The 20,370-nt window shown below is 44.4% G+C and overlaps 1 protein-coding gene across 1 annotated transcript in view; it reads right to left on the bottom strand.

The window, feature by feature from the left end:
- Positions 1 to 362: 362 nt before the first annotated feature.
- Positions 363 to 20,370, bottom strand: part of FAM83B (family with sequence similarity 83 member B) — a 204,792-nt gene continuing 184,784 nt past the window's right edge. Inside the window, exon 5 of the mRNA XM_068281390.1 lies at positions 363 to 4,247. Within this exon, the coding sequence (XP_068137491.1) occupies positions 1,766 to 4,247 (2,482 nt within the window). The 3' untranslated portion in view covers positions 363 to 1,765. The remainder of the gene's footprint in view (positions 4,248 to 20,370) is intronic.

Raw genomic sequence — 20,370 nt, 5'->3', positions numbered from 1 at the left:
CGATCGCCGCCGCTACCCGCCGATCCGCCGCAATTCCTCTCGCCGCGGCCGCCCCCCCCCCCAGACCCCGTGCGCTGCCTGGCCAATCAGTGCCAGGCAGCGCTATGGGGCAGATCGGAGTCCCCTCTGACGTCACGACGTCGATGACGTCGGTGACGTCATCCCGCCCGTCGCCATGGCGACGGGGGAAGCCCTCCAGGAGATCCCGTTCTTTCAACGGGATCTCCGGATCTCCGATCGCCGGCGGCGATCGGAGGGGCTGGGGGGATGCCGCTGAGCAGCGGCTATCATGTAGCGAGACTTTGTCTCGCTACATGAAAAAAAAAAAAAAAATTTAAAAAAAAAGATTTGCTGCCCCCTGGCGATTTTTTTGCAAACCGCCAGGAGGGTTAAAGTGGCCAGAGGCATCCAGTATGCAAGAGGTTATAGGATAAAAATTGTGGGATATCTAAAAAAAAGTCATTTTTAGAAGTAGGAGGATAGATGCAATTGTTTCTTATCTCATCAGGTTAAGTTAGAAGTAAAGATGGTGAGTATCAGACACTACTGTCTCCTTATTAAAGAGACACTGAAGCGAGACTAAATCTTGCTTCAGCTCTCATATATAGCAGGGGCACGTGTGCCCCTGCTAAAACGCCGCTATCCCGCGGCTGCACGAGGGTCCCTTCACCCCCAACCCACCCCCCGCAAAAGTTGGTCGCTAGGTTGGTCGTAGATTAGCCCTTCCTGGAGGCAGGGCTAATGGCTGCAGCCCTGCCTCCAGTCGCGTCTATCAGACGCGCATCGCCGCCTCTCCCCCGCCCCTCTCAGTGAAGGAAGACTGAGAGGGGCGGGGGAGAGGCGGAGATACGCGTCTGACAGACGCGCGTGGGGCAGGGCTGCGGCGGCTAGCCCTGCCTCAATGCGGAAGCGCTCCCCCGCATTACGGAGGGGATTTGGGGGGACAGGGACCCCCGTTAATCCGCGGGATGGTGGCGTTTTAGCAGGGGCACAAGTGCCCTGCTATATATGAGGTCTGAAGCGAGATCTATTCTCGCTTCAGACTCTCTTTAAAGCGAGAGTAATCCCAGTGAGGACTCGACCCTTCACGGATTTATATCCAATCAATATTTATTGCACATCAATGAGAAACGTTCATTTGAGAAAGGGCTTCCGCCTGAAACGTCATGCTGTCTGTTCTGCTCTATACTACTGCTCCTCGATGTGCAATAAATATTGATTGGATATAAATCCGTGAAGGGTCGAGTCCTCACTGGGATTACTCTTGCCTTGGACATTTTGTAGAGGATTGATGGACCTCTAACCCAGATTGGACTCCCCGTGATAGCTGTTATTCCCAGAGGCGGGCAGATATACCTGATCTTGAAGTTCCTTATTAAAGCGGATATGAACTCAGAATGTCCTCAAAAATAAAAACATTTCTATGTTACAGCCAAAACAAATCCTAAAATAAATCTGCACTGTTTCGACTTCCTGATTCATGGAAACAGACGTATTAAGAGCCTATACATTCAAATGGGCTTATCTGCCATCTCTGGCACAGGCAGTCATGTGACACAGGGGAGAGATCAGATAACAACTTTTGATTAGACACAAATGAGGGGGAATTAAACAGAGTAAGCTCTCTCAATACATACAGGGTGCATTTCTTTATGTTTTCCTTCTTTCCTGTGCAAAAGTTCAGGTCCACTTTAAGACAATTATTTTCTGGTGGTCACAGCTGATTTTATTTTGTGCTCATATCTACTTCAACAATCAGTTCATATTATTGTTTCTTGTGAATAAAACTTCCAAATTTTTGCATGAATCTTCCAAATTTGTTTTCATTAGGCTGAACGGAGTTGTAAACTGTGGAATTGTAGCTTAATACATTTGGCGGTTGTCTTGAGTAATTATTTACATTAGCTACAATGCCCTTGTTCTTATAGTCTAAAACCTGAGGTGTGCTGTTTTGCACATTAGAAGGGGGTGCATTGTTTGGAAGTCTATAAAACTGCTCAAAGCGACTATAGACTCGTCTGTCATTTGGGCGAGGAAGGCTTGAGTCCTCTTGAGCTTTTGGAAATTCTGACACAGATGGAACTGTATTCACATCTCTACGCAACAACTCTTTTTGCCGCATATCTCTGTGCTGTGAATGCCTTACGTGCATCTCTCTCTGTAGCATTGCTGGCATATCACTGTGGTGCAGTTCTCTCTGGGACAGTTCTCTGTGGATGTTCTCTTTTGGCATTCTTAAAGAATGATAATTGCTAGAAGGTGCTAATCTTCCATAGGGGTTGATTTGTGTTTGCATTTTTGGTTCTTGGAACTGGATTTGCTCTGTGTTAAATCGTGGAGCGGAGGCATCACCAGTGTTTTCTAGGAACTTGTTTTCCACTGTACTAAGACTTGAAGATTGATTTGATTTTCCATCATCAGCAAGGTGCGGATTCGATTTAGCAGATCCTAGAGCTACATTCTCTTTACTTCTGTTAAGGCTTATTTGAGAGATTGACAGTGTTGTTTTTTCCTTCTTAGGAGAGGCATCATTTCTTTTTGGACTTTTTGAACTTTGCTGATCATCCTCTTCAGAAACGAGGGTGTCGGAGCTGCTGCACATTCTGTAGAAAGCAGGGGCTTTGTTTTTGGAAAGTGTCTCTTTTTTATCGGGTGTGAGATTGAGTAATGATTTGAGCTTCTTTGAGCCTTTTTTAAGAAAACTAGGGGAGCCTTTACTTTCCTTCTTACCTGGAGAGTCTTTATTGTTCTCTTCATCTAAGGACTCCGAGGAATGAGCACTCTTCACGGGTTCTACTTGTTCACTGCGGACATTTTCAGCTACGTGAGGTGAACTGTTTTGTAATCTCTCAACACTATTAAAATTTGTTGGATTTTGTGGCACAGGGTTCTCAGTCTGCCTCCTGACTACTAGTGAATTGTAAATATAGTTTTGTGGAATTACATTGTTAGTTTGACCTAAATTGACTTTGCGACTTTCAAAAAGTGGCAAGCTGCGTCGCTTTAGAATATTATCATTTGGTTTCCTAACACTATCTGTTGGCCTGGTTTTACAAAGTGATGTATACAGGTAACTTGATGGCCCCGGGTTAGTGTTGTAATTTAAACCATGATTCATGACTTGGGCGTTTTCTGGAACGTGTACACTATGCCTTTTCAACACATCGTGATGTTGAGACACATGTGGTGTGTCATAGCTTTTGAGATTGCTGATGTCGTGAGTTTCTGTAAACCTGACACTTTGTGGCGTTGTTGCCTTTGGAGTGAGACTCCCTTGAGAGTCTACAATAGTGGAATTTGAGTGAGAAGAGTTTGTCGTGCAGCTTCTAGCTTCTTTTTGCTCAGTTATAGTAGGCTTGTATAGAATTGATGAGTGGTGTCGTGTTGAGTTGTACAATGAATTTTCCATGGAGTGTTCAGGTCTGTCATAGTCTCCCATAATTTCACTTGTATCTGGAGGTACATCACAGTGATCATTCAAGTAGCTCTCAATTCTCCAGTTTCGGAGGTATGACTTGGTTGTATGCTCCAGAGTGGGCATTTTCTGTTGTAATAATCTCACCTGATTGTCCGTTCCATGGAAAGACCTTCGCACAGTTGAATTTCTTTCAGGAAGGTTTGGAGTTATTCTTTGGGATAGACGGTTTGCATAGTTTTGTGTTGTAGATCCAGTGTAATGGCTTGAATAGCCCCCTCTTGATGATGACCCTATACTAGCCATATCAGGCTGTCTATTCCAGTGCATTGGAGGATTGTTGATTCTGCTGTTTATAGCTCTGTTGAGCATTAAATAGGGAGATGTCTCTGATTTCTCCCCTGCGGCATAGCTGTGTCTCTTCCAGTTATCATTACGCTCAAACTGCTGGAAGTGATTGATTTTACTTTGGACATTGAATCCTCTGAATGACAAGTTTCTTGTGTTGTATTTATCTTCTTCATTATTTGCAAATCTACTCCGAGCTTTTAGAAAATTAGAGTCTAATGTGTGCATTTGGTCTTTTCTTCCAAAAAGGCTTCTTTGGCTTGAAGCAGAAAGCAGTGAAGAAATTGAGTTCTGGTATGAATAGGAGCCATTTTCCCAAGGAATTTTTTTGTGTTTTCCAATCGCCGATTCTTCTGGACCAAACACTGCCGGTACACATGATCGAGCATAAAGTGTCCGAAATTCCTCATCAAAGGACTCAATGAGTTTGCCAGTGATCACTTGAACCATACTTAGGTGAACTTTCTCATATGACCACATGAAGCTTAAGGGGGAAAAAGAAACAAAACGGTTTAGCTTTAGACTGTGTAAAAGCACACTGAATTAATGCATTTCAAACATGATTTTCATAAAGTGAAACTCAAGACTATTCAAGTTATTCTAGTTTTGGATAGTGTAAATAATGCTCACAATCAAAGTATTTTACTTAAAGGATAACTGAAAACTGAAGTGAGACCAATATGGAGGCTGCCATATTTATTTTCTTTTAAACTATACCAGTGACCTGGTGGGTCTGCTGATCTATTTGGCTGCAGTAGTGTCTGAATAACATCAGAAACAAGCATGCAGCTAATCTTGTCAGATCTGAAAATAATGTCAGAAACACCTGATCTGCATATGCTTCTTCAGGCGCCTTTTACACTTGCCTTGCCAACCTTGAGTCACCCTGTTTTATCACAGGTTATTTCAATGGCAATGCAAGGCAATGAGGCCTGGCACACTTACAGGATCGCATTGCGCTGAAGTGCCCAATCCACCGACCAGCCGCTGCAAAGTCAACAGTTACCATCGGACTTCTGCGGTGATGTAGCGGAAGCAGTGTAAGTCAATGGGTGATGCAGGAATTTTAAACATGTTGGCACAGCGGTGTGGTGTGCATGCGAGGAATGACAGGAATGCGACAGGGAAATCCGGGAATCCCAGTGATGTACTTCCTGTCCAGCTAGGACTGCATCACTGGACTAGGGGCGAGCTATGCATATAACCCTGTCAGCACACTCTGCTACAGGGTAATATGATTGACATTTTGTGTGTTGGGATGCAACGGGGGCAGGGCACCACACTGCAAATGCACAGGCCAGGGGTAAAACCAACCTCAGGGTCTATGGCTAAAAGTATTAGAGGCAGAAGATCAGCAGAATAGCCGGGCAGCTGATATGGCTTAAAAGGAAATAAATATGGCAGCCTCCATATGCCTCTTACTTCAGCTGGCCTTTAAGTTGGTGTCTGTTTTGTTTTAGTCTATCCCTTCCCACTCCATTTAAATTTTTTATCAGTAAAAGCATTACCATTTGAGAATTTGCTCTTCATGTAGTGTACTCAGAAATGCTCTGATTAGAGAGGAAATTTCTGCAATACAGATACAGTAAACAATCCAAAAAGTAAAACAAAGTTTGATCAGGCATTTTAATAATGAGCTTTGTTTTATGCTCGAGTTAAAGAGACTCCGTAACAAAAATTGCATCCTGTTTTTTATCATCCTACAAGTTCCAAAAGCTATTCTAATGTGTTCTGGCTTACTGCAGCACGCTCTACTATCACCATCTCTGTAATAAATCAACTTATTTCTCTCTTGTCAGACTTGTCAGCCTGTGTCTGGAAGGCTGCCAAGTTCTTCAGTGTTGTGGTTCTGTGATGCATCTCCCCCTCCAGGCCCCTCTCTGCACACTGCTGTGTGTTATTTAGATTAGTGCAGCTTCTCTCTGCTCTATTATCTTTTACAAACTGGATAAATCCTCCTCTGAGCTGGCTGGGCTTTCACATACTGAGGAATTACATACAGGCAGAGCTGTCTGCACTCTGCAGGAAGAAACAGCCTGACACTTCAGTGGAAGATAACTGCAGGGGGAAAGAAACACACAAATGATCTCTTGAGATTCAAAAGGAAGGCTGTATACAGCCTGCTTGTGTATGGATGTATTTTCTATGTGTGGACATACTGTACATCAACCTACTTCCTGTTTTGGTGGCCATTTTGTTTGTTTATAAACAAACTTTTTAAAACTGTTTTTAACCACTTTTAATGCGGTGAGGAGCGGCAAAATTGTGACAGAGGGTAATAGGAGATGTCCCCTAACGCACTGGTATGTTTACTTTTGTGCGATTTTTTAACAATACAGATTCTCTTTAAGGCATAGTGTTTTACATACAGTTAAACTTTGTTTTAAAGCCATAGTGTACTTATGCTCGAGTAACTTAAAATAAAGCTCTGGCCGATAATGTACTTGCATTACTGATTTTGCTGCTGTTTTACCCATTAGCAGCTATGTTATTTTGTGCCCAGCAGGCAAAAGTTACTAATAAAACAAGTTTATCACTGCCAATGTTTACATTACTAAACTCAGCAAGTAGTCAGTACAGATTTACAGTTTAACCAGCACTTCAACAGACATATTGGGCTCTATTCGCAAAGCATTACCACATTCGGTAATGCTGAACACAGCTGATTTTATAGATCACCTTCCCAAGTTACAACTCACTAAACCTATCTACGCACAGAAAATCACAGTTCCTGACTAGTGAGGTAAATTACTGACTTGTGCAGTAATTACCTCAGGAAATATCAAGATTGTCCATTTACGAAGATTTCCGCATGTCATTTACCGGCCAAAAATGTTTTTTTTGTTCTCCAGCTCACAGCAGCCGATAACTAGCTCTCCCCATGCTGTGTCTGTGCGGTAGATTTGACAGACAGATACTGGGGAGAGCCAGGCAGCCAATAGGGAGAGCCACACAGCCTGCTTCTCACTGTAATGCCGGTGGGTCTTTCAGGCAGGGGTCACACTTACCGGCTTTTGTACGTGTTTTCTGCACAGAAAAACTGACTTCAACTGAGAACTCATGTTAATCAATAAGCAAGGTCACACTTTAATGCAGATTTCGCATGCAGAAAAAAAAACCTGACATCTTGCGCAATTTGTCAGTTTTCTCTATAAATTACATTAGCTGCTGTAAGTCAGGGGTCACACTTGTCTTTCAGTTTTCTGCAAAGTGTAGAAACTGAAAGACAAGTGTGACCCCTGCCTCAGTGTATCAAAGCAGAAGGAACTACCAATTCTGTGGGCATCCCTGCATCCCTTTAGATTGCATATTTGTATTGTAGCACACAGAAGAGCTCCCCCTGGTGGCTGCAGCACATCTAAAGGGATGACAGAATGTATTGGTTAGAAAGTCACACACACAGCTTCCTTCCTGCCTGCTGCCCTGCTAGAAGGCTGGTAAGTGACACTTACCGGTCAGGGCTTAGTGAATTGAGGCATGTGTGTTCAACTTCTGCCTCATGGGGGAAAACTTTTGTGAATTTGGAAAAAAAAGTGTAAGATACTGCATGAGGTATTTTACTGTCCAAAATGCTTTTACCGAACTACTTATTGTGAATAGAGCCCAGTATGTGGAAATGGCATCAAAGCTCTTTACTCAAACAGAGATCAGCCCAGACCATAGCTTATTTGCAATCCGTGTCAACACAGGATAACAAATGAAAGGATGCCTGAAGTGAGCAGGATATAGAGACTGACATATTTTTAGTTTCAAACAATACCAGTGACCTGGCTGCCCTGCCTGAACCTCTTCCTCTAATACATTTAGCCATAGACCCTTAACAAGCATACAGGTCAGATGTTTCTGACAAAATTTGATAAGTTAGCTACCTGCTGGTTTCTGGTGTGATCCAGACACTACTGCAGCCAAACAGATCAGCAGGACTGCCAGGCAACTGCCAATTGGCACGGTTTAAATGGAAATAAATATGGCAGTCTCCATATACCTCTCACTTCAGGTTCCCTTTAAGCCTCATACGCACACACTAGACATATCTCTCTCAGCCAAGGCAGCTTTTTGGGGGCTATCTTGGCCAAGAATCCAGTATGTGTACAGGTGTCCCATGAGGTTGCTAAAGAATACAGCATACTAGATCATTAATTTTCAGGCAGCAGACCACATTGCTTCTCTCCTTACCCCACCTGTAGGAAGCTGCTTTGTCGTGTCCATTGTCCCTCCTCTTTTTGCCATAGCAACAGAATGTGTCACTCGGTTGTAGCTAAGGGAAGAGTCTGTTTGGGCTTATCCACGTGAAGTGTTTGTGCACGCCTTTACAATGTATTTATGGAATTGCCATGCACAGTGGTGTAGCTAAGGAGCTCTGGGCCCCAGTGCAAGTTTTACATTGTTCCCCCCCCCCCCCAGCACTCGATACATAACAATTGCTACAGCACACCAAAACCTGCCATGGACAACCACTGTGTCAGAGGTGCAAGAATGGGATGGAAAACTGCTTGTTAATGATCACTACTACAGGAGTGAAAATTACCAGCACAAGACCAATAGAGCTAATACTGCAGTTAAGGGAGGGCACCTCCGACTCAAGGCCTCAGGTATGGTTGTAACCTCTGCAACCCCTATTGCTACGCTACTGGCCATGCCAATATCTTGAAAAGGAGATACACTGAATCATGCACATATAATGCGCTTCTGATCTGCACATTATTCAAACATATTTTAAATACAAAAACCTTTTTTTAAATTATGCATAGAAATGTTTTAAACACTGTTTTATTGCAAAATAAAATCCTGCATGAATAGTTAAATTCCCATTTCTTCTTTAACCACTTTACTACATGGGGCGTAGAAACACATACCGCCCCTGGTGGTGCCGCCGCTATCCGCGCTCCTGCACTCGTGCTCGCCACATGCCCCGATTTTTTTTTTTTTATAATAAAAATAATATAATAATAAAAAGAAAAAAATTACAATAATAATAATTAAAAAAAATACATAAATAGTTACCTTAGGGACTGAACTCTTTAAATATTTATGTCAAGAGGGTATAACACTGTTACTTTATAAACTATGGGCTTGTAATTAGGGATGGATGCAAAATTGAAAAAAATGCACCTTTATTTCCAAATAAAATATTGTCGCCATACATTGTGATAGGGACATAATTTAAACGGTGTAATAACCGGGACAAATGGGTAAATATAATACGTGAGTTTTAATTATGGAGGCATGTATTATTTTAAAACTGTAATGGTAGAAAACTAAGAAATAATGAATTTTTTCTGTTTTTTTTTATTCTTTCTGTTAAAATGCATTTACAGTAAGGTAGCTCTTAGCAAAATGTACCACCCAAAGAAAGCCTAATTGGTGGTGGAAAAAACAAGATATAGATCAGGTGATTGTATTAAGTAGTGATTAGAGATGGGCCGAACGGTTCGCCGGCGAACGGTTCCACGCGAACTTCGGTGGTACGCGTTCGCGTCCCGCTGGCGAACCTTTGCGGAAGTTCGGTTCACCCCATAATGCACCTTGAGGGTCAACTTTGACCCTCTACATCACAGTCAGCAGGCCCAGTGTAGCCAATTAGGCTACACTAGCCCCTGGAGCCCCACCCCCCCTTATATAAGGCAGGCAGCGGCGGCCATTACGGTCACTCGTGTGCTGCCTGCGTTAGTGAGAGTAGGGCGAGCTGCTGCAGACTGTCTCTCAGGGAAAGATTAGTTAGCCTTAACTTGTTCCTGGCTGGCTGCATACCTGTTCTGTGAACCCACCACTGCATACCTGTACTGTGAACCCACCACTGCATACCTGTTCAGTGAACCTGCCACTGCATACCTGTTCTGTGAACCCATCACTGCATACCTGTTCAGTGAACCTGCCACTGCATACCTGTGCTGTGAACCCACCACTGCATACCTGTTCTGTGAACCCACCACTGCATACCTGTGCTGTGAACCCATCACTGCATACCTGTTCAGTGAACCTGCCACTGCATACCTGTGCTGTGAACCCATCACTGCATACCTGTTCAGTAAACCTGCCACTGCATACCTGTGCTGTGAACCCACCACTGCATACCTGTTCTGTGAACCCACCACTGCATACCTGTGCTGTGAACCCACCACTGCATACCTGTTCTGTGAACCCACCACTGCATACCTGTTCTGTGAACCTACCACTGCATACCTGTTCAGTGAACCCACCACTGCATACCTGTTGTGTTCAGTGAACCCGCCACTGCATACCTGTTGTGTTCAGTGAACCCGCCACTGCATACCTGTTGTGTTCAGTGAACCCGCCACTGCATACCTGTTGTGTTCAGTGAACCTGCCACTGCATACCTGTTCTGTGAACCCGCCACTGTATACCTGTTCAGTGAACCCGCCACTGCATACCTGCTGTGTTCAGTGAACCCGCCACTGTATACCTGTACTGTTCAGTGAACCCGCCACTGCATACCTGTTGTGTTCAGTGAACCCGCCACTGCATACCTGTTGTGTTCAGTGAACCCGCCACTGCATACCTGTTGTGTTCAGTGAACCCGCCACTGCATACCTGTTGTGTTCAGTGAACCCGCCACTGCATACCTGTTGTGTTCAGTGAACCTGCCACTGTATACCTGTACTGTTCAGTGAACCCGCCACTGCATACCTGTTCTGTTCAGTGAACCTGCCACTGTATACCTGTACTGTTCAGTGAACCCGCCACTGCATACCTGTTGTGTTCAGTGAACCCGCCACTGCATACCTGTTGTGTTCAGTGAACCCGCCACTGCATACCTGTTCTGTTCAGTGGACCCGCCACTGTATACCTGTTCAGTGAACCCACCACTGCATACCTGTTGTGTTCAGTGAACCTGCCACTGCATACCTGTTCTGTGAACCCACCACTGTATACCTGTTCTGTTCAGTGAACCCGCCACTGTATACCTGTTCAGTGAACCCGCCACTGCATACCTGTTGTGTTCAGTGAACCCGCCACTGTATACCTGTACTGTTCAGTGAACCCGCCACTGCATACCTGTTCAGTGAACCCGCCACTGCATACCTGTTGTGTTCAGTGAACCCGCCACTGCATACCTGTTGTGTTCAGTGAACCCGCCACTTTATACCTGTACTGTTCAGTGAACCCGCCACTGCCAGGCGACCATATGGGCTGTAAAGCCACCAAAACCTGCACTCTCGCCATGGTGCGCACCAGTCCAGCACGGCCATCACTACACAAACAGCTGTTTGCGGTGCGTTACACGGTGAGTTTGGTGTGTCAGTGTGAAGCAGTACCTTAATTACACTACCTGATTGATGTATACACATGCAAGATGTTTTAAAGCACTTAAGGCCTGTCATTTAGCATTCAATGTGATTTCTGCCCTTAAAACGCTGCTTTGCGTCAAATCCAGATTTTTCCCCGGGACTTTTGGCATGTATCCCACTACGCCATGCCCCCCTCCAGGTGTTAGACCCCTTGAAACCTCTTTTCCATCAGTTTTGTGGCCAGCATAATTATTTTTTTTTTCAAAGTTCGCATCCCCATTGAAGTCTATTGCGGTTCGCGAACTTTAACGCGAACCGAACGTTACGCGAAAGTTCGCGAACCCGGTTCGCAAACCTAAAATCGGAGGTTCGGCCCATCTCTAGTAGTGATAAAGTTATAGTCGAATGAATGGAAGGAGCGCTGAAAGGTGAAAATTGCTCTGGTGGTCAAGTGGTTAAAACCTTGCTCAATTACCCCTTTCCATTCTGTAAGAAGCAATGTCTCCCTTCTAGAGACTGAGAACCACGATAAACCACAAAGGGTATATTCACTAAACTGTGGTAATGAGAATTACATGCATAAAGTCTTAAACACAATGAGAAGAGCATAATGCATTGCATGTAATGTATTGATTTACTCTAAAATGTTGCTACCATTCTGAAAATCAAAACTCAATGATGGGAAAAAAAATATGGGAGGCTAAGCCTGTTGTTTTTTTAAAATGTTAAAGAAGATAATGGCTTAACCACTTCCCGACCGCCTAACGCACAGAGGCGGCCGGGAAGTGGAGCCCTGAAGGACCGGCTCACCCACAGAGGCGGCGGTCCTTCTAAGGGCATGGGCGGAGCGATCGCGTCATCCGTGACGCGATCCTCCGCCGGCGCCTGTCACCGCTCGCTCGCCGCAACATCCCGCCGGCTATACAGAAGCGCCGGCGGGATGTTAACCCCGCGATCGCCGCATACAAAGTGTATAATACACTTTGTAATGTTTACAAAGTGTATTATACAGGCTGCCTCCTGCCCTGGTGGTCCCAGTGTCCGAGGGACCACCAGGGCAGGCTGCAGCCACCCTAGTCTGCACCCAAGCACACTGATTTCTCCCCCCCCCTGCCCCAGATCGCCCACAGCACCCATCAGACCCCCCCCTGCCCACCCCCCAGACCCCTGTTTGCACCCAATCACCCCCCTAATCACCCATCAATCACTCCCTGTCACTATCTGTCAACGCTATTTTTTTTTATCCCCCCCCCCTGCTCCCTGCCCCCTCCTGATCACCCCCCACCCCTCAGATTCTCCCCAGACCCCCCCCCCCCTGTTTACTGTATGCATCTATCCCCCTGATCACCTGTCAATCACCCGTCAATCACCCGTCAATCACCCGTCAATCACCCCCTGTCACTGCCACCCATCAATCAGCCCCTAACCTGCCCCTTGCGGGCAATCTGATCACCCCCCCACACCAATAGATCGCCCACAGATCCGACATCAGATCACCTCCCAAATCCATTGTTTACATCTATTCTCTGCTCTAAACACCCACTAATTACCCATCAATCACCCATCAATCACCCCCTATCACCACCTGTCACTTTTACCTATCAGATCAGACCCTAATCTGCCCCTTGCGGGCACCCAATCACCCGCCCACACGCTCAGATTGCCCTCTGACCCCCCTTATCAATTCACCAGTGCATTAATTACATCTGTTCTTCCCTGTAATAACCCACTGATCACCTGTCAATCACCTGCCAATCACCTATCACCCATCAGTCACCCCCTGTCACTGCCACCCATCAATCAGCCACTAACCTGCCCCTTGCGGGCAATCTGATCACCCACACCATTAGATCGCCCGCAAACCCGCTGTCAGATTACCTCCCAAATGTATCGTTTACATCTGTTATCTTCTCTAAACACCCACTAATTACCCATCAATCACCCATCAATCACCCCCTATCACTACCTGTCACTGTTACCTATCAGATCAGACCCTAATCTGCCCCTTGCGGGCACCCAATCACCCGCCTACACGCTCAGATTGCCCTCAGACCCCCCCTTTATCAATTCGCCAGTGCAATATTTACATCTGTCCTTCCCTGTAATAACCCACTGATCACCTGTCAATCACCTGCCAATCACCTATCACCCATCAATCACCCCCTGTCACTGCCACCCAACAATCAGCCCCTAACCTGCCCCTTGCGGGCAAACTGATCACCCACCCACACCAATAGATCGCCCGCAGATCCGACATCAGATCACCACCCAAGCGCAGTGTTTCCATCTATTCTCTCCTCTAAACACCCACTAATTACCCATCAATCACCCATCAATCACCCCCTATCACCACCTGTCACTGTTACCCATCAGATCAGACCCTAATCTGCCCCTTGCGGGCACCCAATCGCCCGCCTACACGCTCAGATTGCCCTCAGACCCCCCCTTATCAATTCGCCAGTGCAATATTTACATCTGTTCTCCCCTGTAATAACCCACTGATTACCTGTCAATCACCTATCAATCACCCATCAATCACCCCCTGTCACTGCCACCCATCAATCACCCCCTGTCACTGCCACCCATCAATCACCCGCTGTCACTGCCACCCATCAATCAGCCCCTAACCTGCCCCTTGCGGGCAAACTGATCACTCACCCACACCAATAGATCGCCCGCAGATCCGACATCAGATCACCACCCAAGCGCAGTGTTTCCATCTATTCTCTACCCTAAACACCCACTAATTACCCATCAATCACCCCCTGTCACTGCTACCTATCAGATTAGACCCCTATCTGCCCCTAGGGCACTCAATCACCCGCCCACACCCTCAGAATGCCCTCAGACCCCAGCCCTGATCACCTCGCCAGTGCATTGCTTGCATCTATTCCCCCCTCTAATCACACCTTGAGACACCCATCAATCACCTCCTGTCACCCCCTAGCACACCTACCCATCAGATCAGGCCCCAATTTGCCCCGTGTGGGCTCCTGATCACTCGGCCAAACCCTCAGACCCCCTTCCGATCACCTCCCCAGTGCATTGATTGCATCTATTTTCCCCTCTAACCACCCCCTGAGACACCCATCAATCACCTCCTGTCACCCCCCTAGCACTCCTATCCATCAGATCAGGCCCAATACAACCTGTCATCTAAAAGGCCACCCTGCTTATGACCGGTTCCACAAAATTCGCCCCCTCATAGACCACCTGTCATCAAAATTTGCAGATGCTTATACCCCTGAACAGTCATTTTGAGACATTTGGTTTCCAGACTACTCACGGTTTTGGGCCTGTAAAATGCCAGGGCGGTATAGGAACCCCACAAGTGACCTCATTTTAGAAAAAAAGACACCCCAAGGTATTCTGTTAGGTGTATGACGAGTTCATAGAAGATTTTATTTTTTGTCAAAAGTTAGCAGAAAATAATTTTTATTGTTTTTTTTTTCACAAAGTGTCATTTTTCACTAACTTGTGACAAAAAATAAAATCTTCTATGAACTCGCCATACACCTAACGAAATACCTTGGGGTGTCTTCTTTCTAAAATGGGGTCACTTGTGGGGTTCCTATACTGCCCTGGCATTTTAGGGGCCCTAAACCGCGAGGAGTAGTCTAGAAAACAAATGCCTCAAAATGACCTGTGAATAGGACGTTGGGCCCCTTAGCGCACCTAGGCTGCAAAAAAGTGTCACACATGTGGTACCGCCGTACTCAGGAAAAGTAGTATAATGTGTTTTGGGGTGTATTTTTACACATACCCATGCTGGGTGGGAGAAATTTCTATGTAAATGGACAATTGTGTGTAAAAAAAATCAAACAATTGTCATTTACAGAGATATTTCTCCCACTTAGCATGGGTATGTGTAAAAATACACCCCAAAACGCATTATACTACTTCTCCTGAGTACAGCGGTACCACATGTGTGGCACTTTTTTACACCCTAAGTACGCTAAGGGGCCCAAAGTCCAATGAGTACCTTTAGGATTTCACAGGTCATTTTGCGACATTTGGTTTCAAGACTACTCCTCACGGTTTAGGGCCCCTAAAATGCCAGGGCAGTATAGGAACCCCACAAATGACCCCATTCTAGAAAGAAGACACCCAAAGGTATTCCGTACGGAGTATGGTGAGTTCATAGAAGATTTTATTTTTTGTCACAAGTTAGCGGAAAATGACACTTTGTGAAAAAAAACTATTAAAATCAATTTCCGCTAACTTGTGACAAAAAAATAAAAACTTCTATGAACTCACCATACTCCTAACAGAATACCTTGGGGTGTCTTCTTTCTAAAATGGGGTCATTAGTGGGGTTCCTATACTGCCCTGGCATTTTAGGGGCCCTAAACCGTGAGGAGTAGTCTTGAAACAAAAATGACCTGTGAAATCCTAAAGGTACTCATTGGACTTTGGGCCCCTTAGTGCAGTTAGGGTGCAAAAAAGTGCCACACATGTGGTATCGCCGTACTCGGGAGAAGTAGTACAATGTGTTTTGGGGTGTATTTTTACACATACCCATGCTGGGTGGGAGAAATACCTCTGTAAATGACAATCTTTTGATTTTTTTACACACAATTGTCCATTTACAGAGGTATTTCTCCCACCCAGCATGGGTATGTGTAAAAATACACCCCAAAACACATTGTACTACTTCTCCCGAGTATGGCGATACCACATGTGTGGCACTTTTTTGCACCCTAACTGCGCTAAAGGGCCCAAAGTCCAATGAGTACCTTTAGGATTTCACAGGTCATTTTGAGAAATTTCGTTTCAAGACTACTCCTCACGGTTTAGGGCCCCTAAAATGCCAGGGCAGTATAGGAACCCCACAAATGACCCCATTTTAGAAAGAAGACACCCCAAGGTATTCCGTTAGGAGTATGGTGAGTTCATAGAAGATTTTATTTTTTGTCAAAAGTTAGTGGAAATTGATTTTAATTGTGTTTTTTCACAAAGTGTCATTTTCCGCTAACTTTTGACAAAAAATAAAATCTTCTATGAACTCACCATACTCCTAACGGAATACCTTGGGGTGTCTTCTTTCTAAAATGGGGTCATTTGTGGAGTTCCTATACTGCCCTGGCATTTTAGGGGCCCTAAACCGTGAGGAGTAGTCTTGAAACGAAATTTCTCAAAATGACCTGTGAAATCCTAAAGGTACTCATTGGACTTTGGGCCCTTTAGCGCAGTTAGGGTGCAAAAAAGTGCCACACATGTGGTATCGCCGTACTCAGGAGAAGTAGTATAATGTGTTTTGTGGTGTATTTTTACACATACCCATGCTGAGTGGGAGAAATATCTCTGTAAATGGACAATTGTGTGTAAAAAAAATTAACAAATTGTCATTTACAGAGATATTTCTCCCACCCAGCATAGGTATGTGTAAAAATACACCCCAAAACACAGTATACTACTTCTCCTGAGTACGGCAATACCACATGTGTGGCACTTTTTTGCAGCCTAACTGCGCTAAGGGGTCCAAAGTCCAATGAGCACCTTTAGGCTTTACAGGGGTGCTTACAATTTAGCACCCCCCAAAATGTCAGGACAGTAAACACACCCCACAAATGATCCCATTTTGGAAAGTAGACCCTTCAAGGTATTCAGAGAGGGGCATGGTGAGTCCGTGGCAGATTTCATTTTTTTTTGTCGCAAGTTAGAAGAAATGGAAACTTTTTTTTTTTTTTTTCTCACAAAGTGTCATTTTCCGCTTACTTGTGACAAAAAATAATATCTTCTATGAACTCACTATGCCTCTCAGTGAATACTTTGGGATGTCTTCTTTCCAAAATGGGGTCATTTGGGGGGTATTTATACTATCCTGGAATTCTAGCCCCTCATGAAACATGACAGGGGGTCAGAAAAGTCAGAGATGCTTGAAAATGGGAAAATTCACTTTTTGCACCATAGTTTGTAAACGCTATAACTTTTACCCAAACCAATAAATATACACTGAATGGGGTTTTTTTTTATCAAAAACATGTTTGTCCACATTTTTCGCGCTGCATGTATACAGAAATTTTACTTTATTTGAAAAATGTCAGCACAGAAAGTAAAAAAAATCATTTTTTTGCCAAAATTCATGTCTTTTTTGATGAATATAATAAAAAGTAAAAATTGCAGGAACAATCAAATAGCACCAAAAGAAAGCTTTATTAGTGACAAGAAAAGGAGCCAAAATTCATTTAGGTGGTAGGTTGTATGAGCGAGCAATAAACCGTGAAAGCTGCAGTGGTCTGAATGGAAAAAAAGTGGCCGGTCCTTAAGGGGTAGAAAGCCCTAGGTCCTCAAGTGGTTAATGTGGATCCGAGATAAACTTTTACTCATTGCATAATTGTGTTCTTTTCCTATTGTTTATAGGGAATTCCTAAAGCCAAATAGTTTTTTTGTATTTGTTTTAATACTCTAATTCCCTATAAACTAAACAAGCCTCACCCACAGTTTTTCAGAGAGCCTTGGCATTTTCAGACAGTAGCAAAGGCTCATGGGAGCTCAGTCTGGGCAGGAGGAGGGGGAGCTATTACTAGCCAGAGATTTCAGAGGCAGGAGGGAGGAGGAGGGATTAGGTTTTCTTCACAGAAGATGCAAATAAGCTTGCCCGTGTGTAATGTTTACAAACAACATGGCTGCTGTTATTGTATCACAGGAAGAAATAATCACTCTATTGAAGTTGTTTGCAGCTTGATTTGCTGTGTAAACTATCTAAACTTTAGATAAGATATATAGACAAGTTACTTGTTTATAGTTAGTTTTTCATCTCCGATCCGCTTTAAGTCCCAGCAGTTCCGACATTGACATTATACAGTGCATTTAAAAGCAGCAGGTGTTCTCAATAATATATGGGTTGCAAATTACACAAGATGAAATCATCTTGGGGTGTGTCATCACTGAAGATCAACTTAAAAAGTTGGATACTGTGAGAACCTGTTAAACTATAAACTTTCAATTCTAATTACGCTTAAAGCACACCTGAAGTGAGAGGAATGAGAGCTAACCTGTTTATTTTATTTTTTATCTAAAGGCTGTTTTCGGTCCCATTCACACTGAGAATCGCAAAACGCCGGCGACTTTTGCCTGCGTTTTGCGGGAGTGATTTTTCTGCGATTTCACATGTAAAAATAACTGGACACTGCAGCAATTTTCCCACAATCGCGTTTAGCACTTCTATAGCACTGAAACGCAATCGCCGGGAAATCGCCTGAAAATGGTGCAGGCTACGCGTTTGCGTGTCACGATTTTGGGCAATTTGCGGTGATTAGTGCAAATCTCCCAAGTAAGAACGGGCCCATAGGGTTTTATTACACTGGCGCTTTCAAAAGCGCTAGCGTTTGACCGTTTTGCCGAAATAGCTGCCAAAATGCTCAAGTGTGAATGGGGCCTTACACAACATTCCACAAGTGCAATTGTGCTGCGATTCGATAACCCTTTCTCCCATTTTCTATGACAGCGATTCCATCACAGTCCTGGTGTATTGCGCGATTGTTGTGCATGCATTTGCAATGATAGAAAAAAAACGGATGGGAAAATATTTTGGAATGCAAGATTGTAGAAAAATTACACAGTGGTGAGATTACTATGCGATTTACCTGTGCTCCTATACAAGTGTATAAAAAATGCAGCAGGCATGACAATCGCATTAGGGAAAAAACGCAATGCAAATGTATTGTACTAGTGGAAGCATCCCCATTTGGATAACTAGCATTTTGTGATGTGCTATTGATCAGAATCAAATTGCAAAACACTGCTCGTGAAGAAGAACCCTAATAGTTTTATCCATAGACCTTGAACACAGAAAACTGACTAGATTAGCTGCATGCTTCTTTCTCTCTGTGTGTGTTAACAAGTCAGGGAAATAAACCTGTTTGTCTCCAGTACGTAAAGTCTCTCCCTTATAACTAATTAGAGGTCATAAAACTTGTATACTGGCTGAGACAAATCCTGCCAGCATAGAACAGACAAGTTTAACAGGCTATCATTAGTCTGTGTGGGAACTTAAAAACATAAAGTGCAGCAGCTTATAAAAGTCAGACAGTTAACTCTTTAAAAGTAAGTGTTTAGCCTTTAAAACCAAAAGAAGAATGAGATTATACGCAGGTATATAGAGCCAATACTCATCAGCTTATATCTACTTCAGGTTTACTTTCAAGGGATACTTAAGCCACCTAAAAAAAGTTTCACTTATCTGGCGCTGCTACCAGCCCCCTGCAGCCGTCCTGTGCACGTGCCAGTCCTCAACGATCCTTCGTTCCCTCGCCGCGGCTTAGTTTTATGTTCGAAGACTGGGAATCGTGGGCCACTGCACCTGAGTGGCTCAGGCCACGCATATCCTTGCTCGCGTTCCCGTCCGCAATAGCACCCTGCGCAGGTAAGTGAAACAATTTTTTAGGTGGCTTAACCCCCACCTGACCGCTTAACGCTGATCGACGTCAGGAGGGGTGGAGGGGGCTCGGGGGGGGGGGGGGGCGAAAGGCGTCAAGTCCTGGGGCAGGGTTTTGCAGGAGATCGCGCGTGTCCCGATGCGTGTCCATCTCCACTTGAATGAAAGCTACGTTCCGTCATCAGTCTTCCAGCTGCAATTGCCGCTAGGAGACTGTTAGATAGCAAAACAGCTGTCTATTTACATTGTATAGCGCTGCGATCTACGGCAGCGCTGTACTGGGGACGTCCATGTCACTCGGCTGTCTCCTGGAGAGGCTCGAGCGATCGGCTCTCATGGGCTAAAGCCTATGACAGCCAATCGTTGTCATTGGCTGGCGGGGGGTAAAAAAAAATGTAAAAAGGCAAATTTTATTTAAAAAAAATTGACAGATAAATAAATAAAAACCAAACAAGCATCACAGGAGTGATCAGAGAAAGCTCTGTTGGTAGGCAGAAAGTGAAGGGGGATCACTGAGTTGCTGAGTTATACGGCCCTGCAGCAGGCCCTTAAAGCTTATGATCCTGAAGGGGTTAAAGTGGAATATAACCCTGCATTTCAACTTTGCTCTAAAACATTATTTACAGCATATTATATGTAACCAGCATTTTTTTTTTTACTAGACCAGCATTGGAAGGGTTACACAGAGTTTTAAAGTTCCTGGAGATTTCTGCAGACACATCCGAAGCTGAAATAGATACATTTTGTTTACATAAATGTATCTAAGTGTTGAATGTGACTCACTCTCTCTGACTGAGCTGGAGGACAGCCAAAGTGTGTAACATTCAACACTTAGATACATTTATGTAAACAAAATGTATCTATTTCAGCTTCGGATGCGTCTGCAGAAATCTCCAGGAACTTGAAAGCACTGTGTAACCCTTCCAGTGCTGGTCTAGTAAAAAAAAAATATGCTGGTTGCATATAATATACTGTAA

The sequence above is a fragment of the Hyperolius riggenbachi genome, chromosome 4 (assembly GCF_040937935.1).
Source record: "Hyperolius riggenbachi isolate aHypRig1 chromosome 4, aHypRig1.pri, whole genome shotgun sequence".
In the NCBI taxonomy this organism is placed as follows: Eukaryota; Metazoa; Chordata; class Amphibia; order Anura; family Hyperoliidae; genus Hyperolius; species Hyperolius riggenbachi.
The sequence above is the reverse complement of the archived record's forward strand: the minus strand, read 5'-3'. Positions and strand labels throughout refer to the sequence as shown.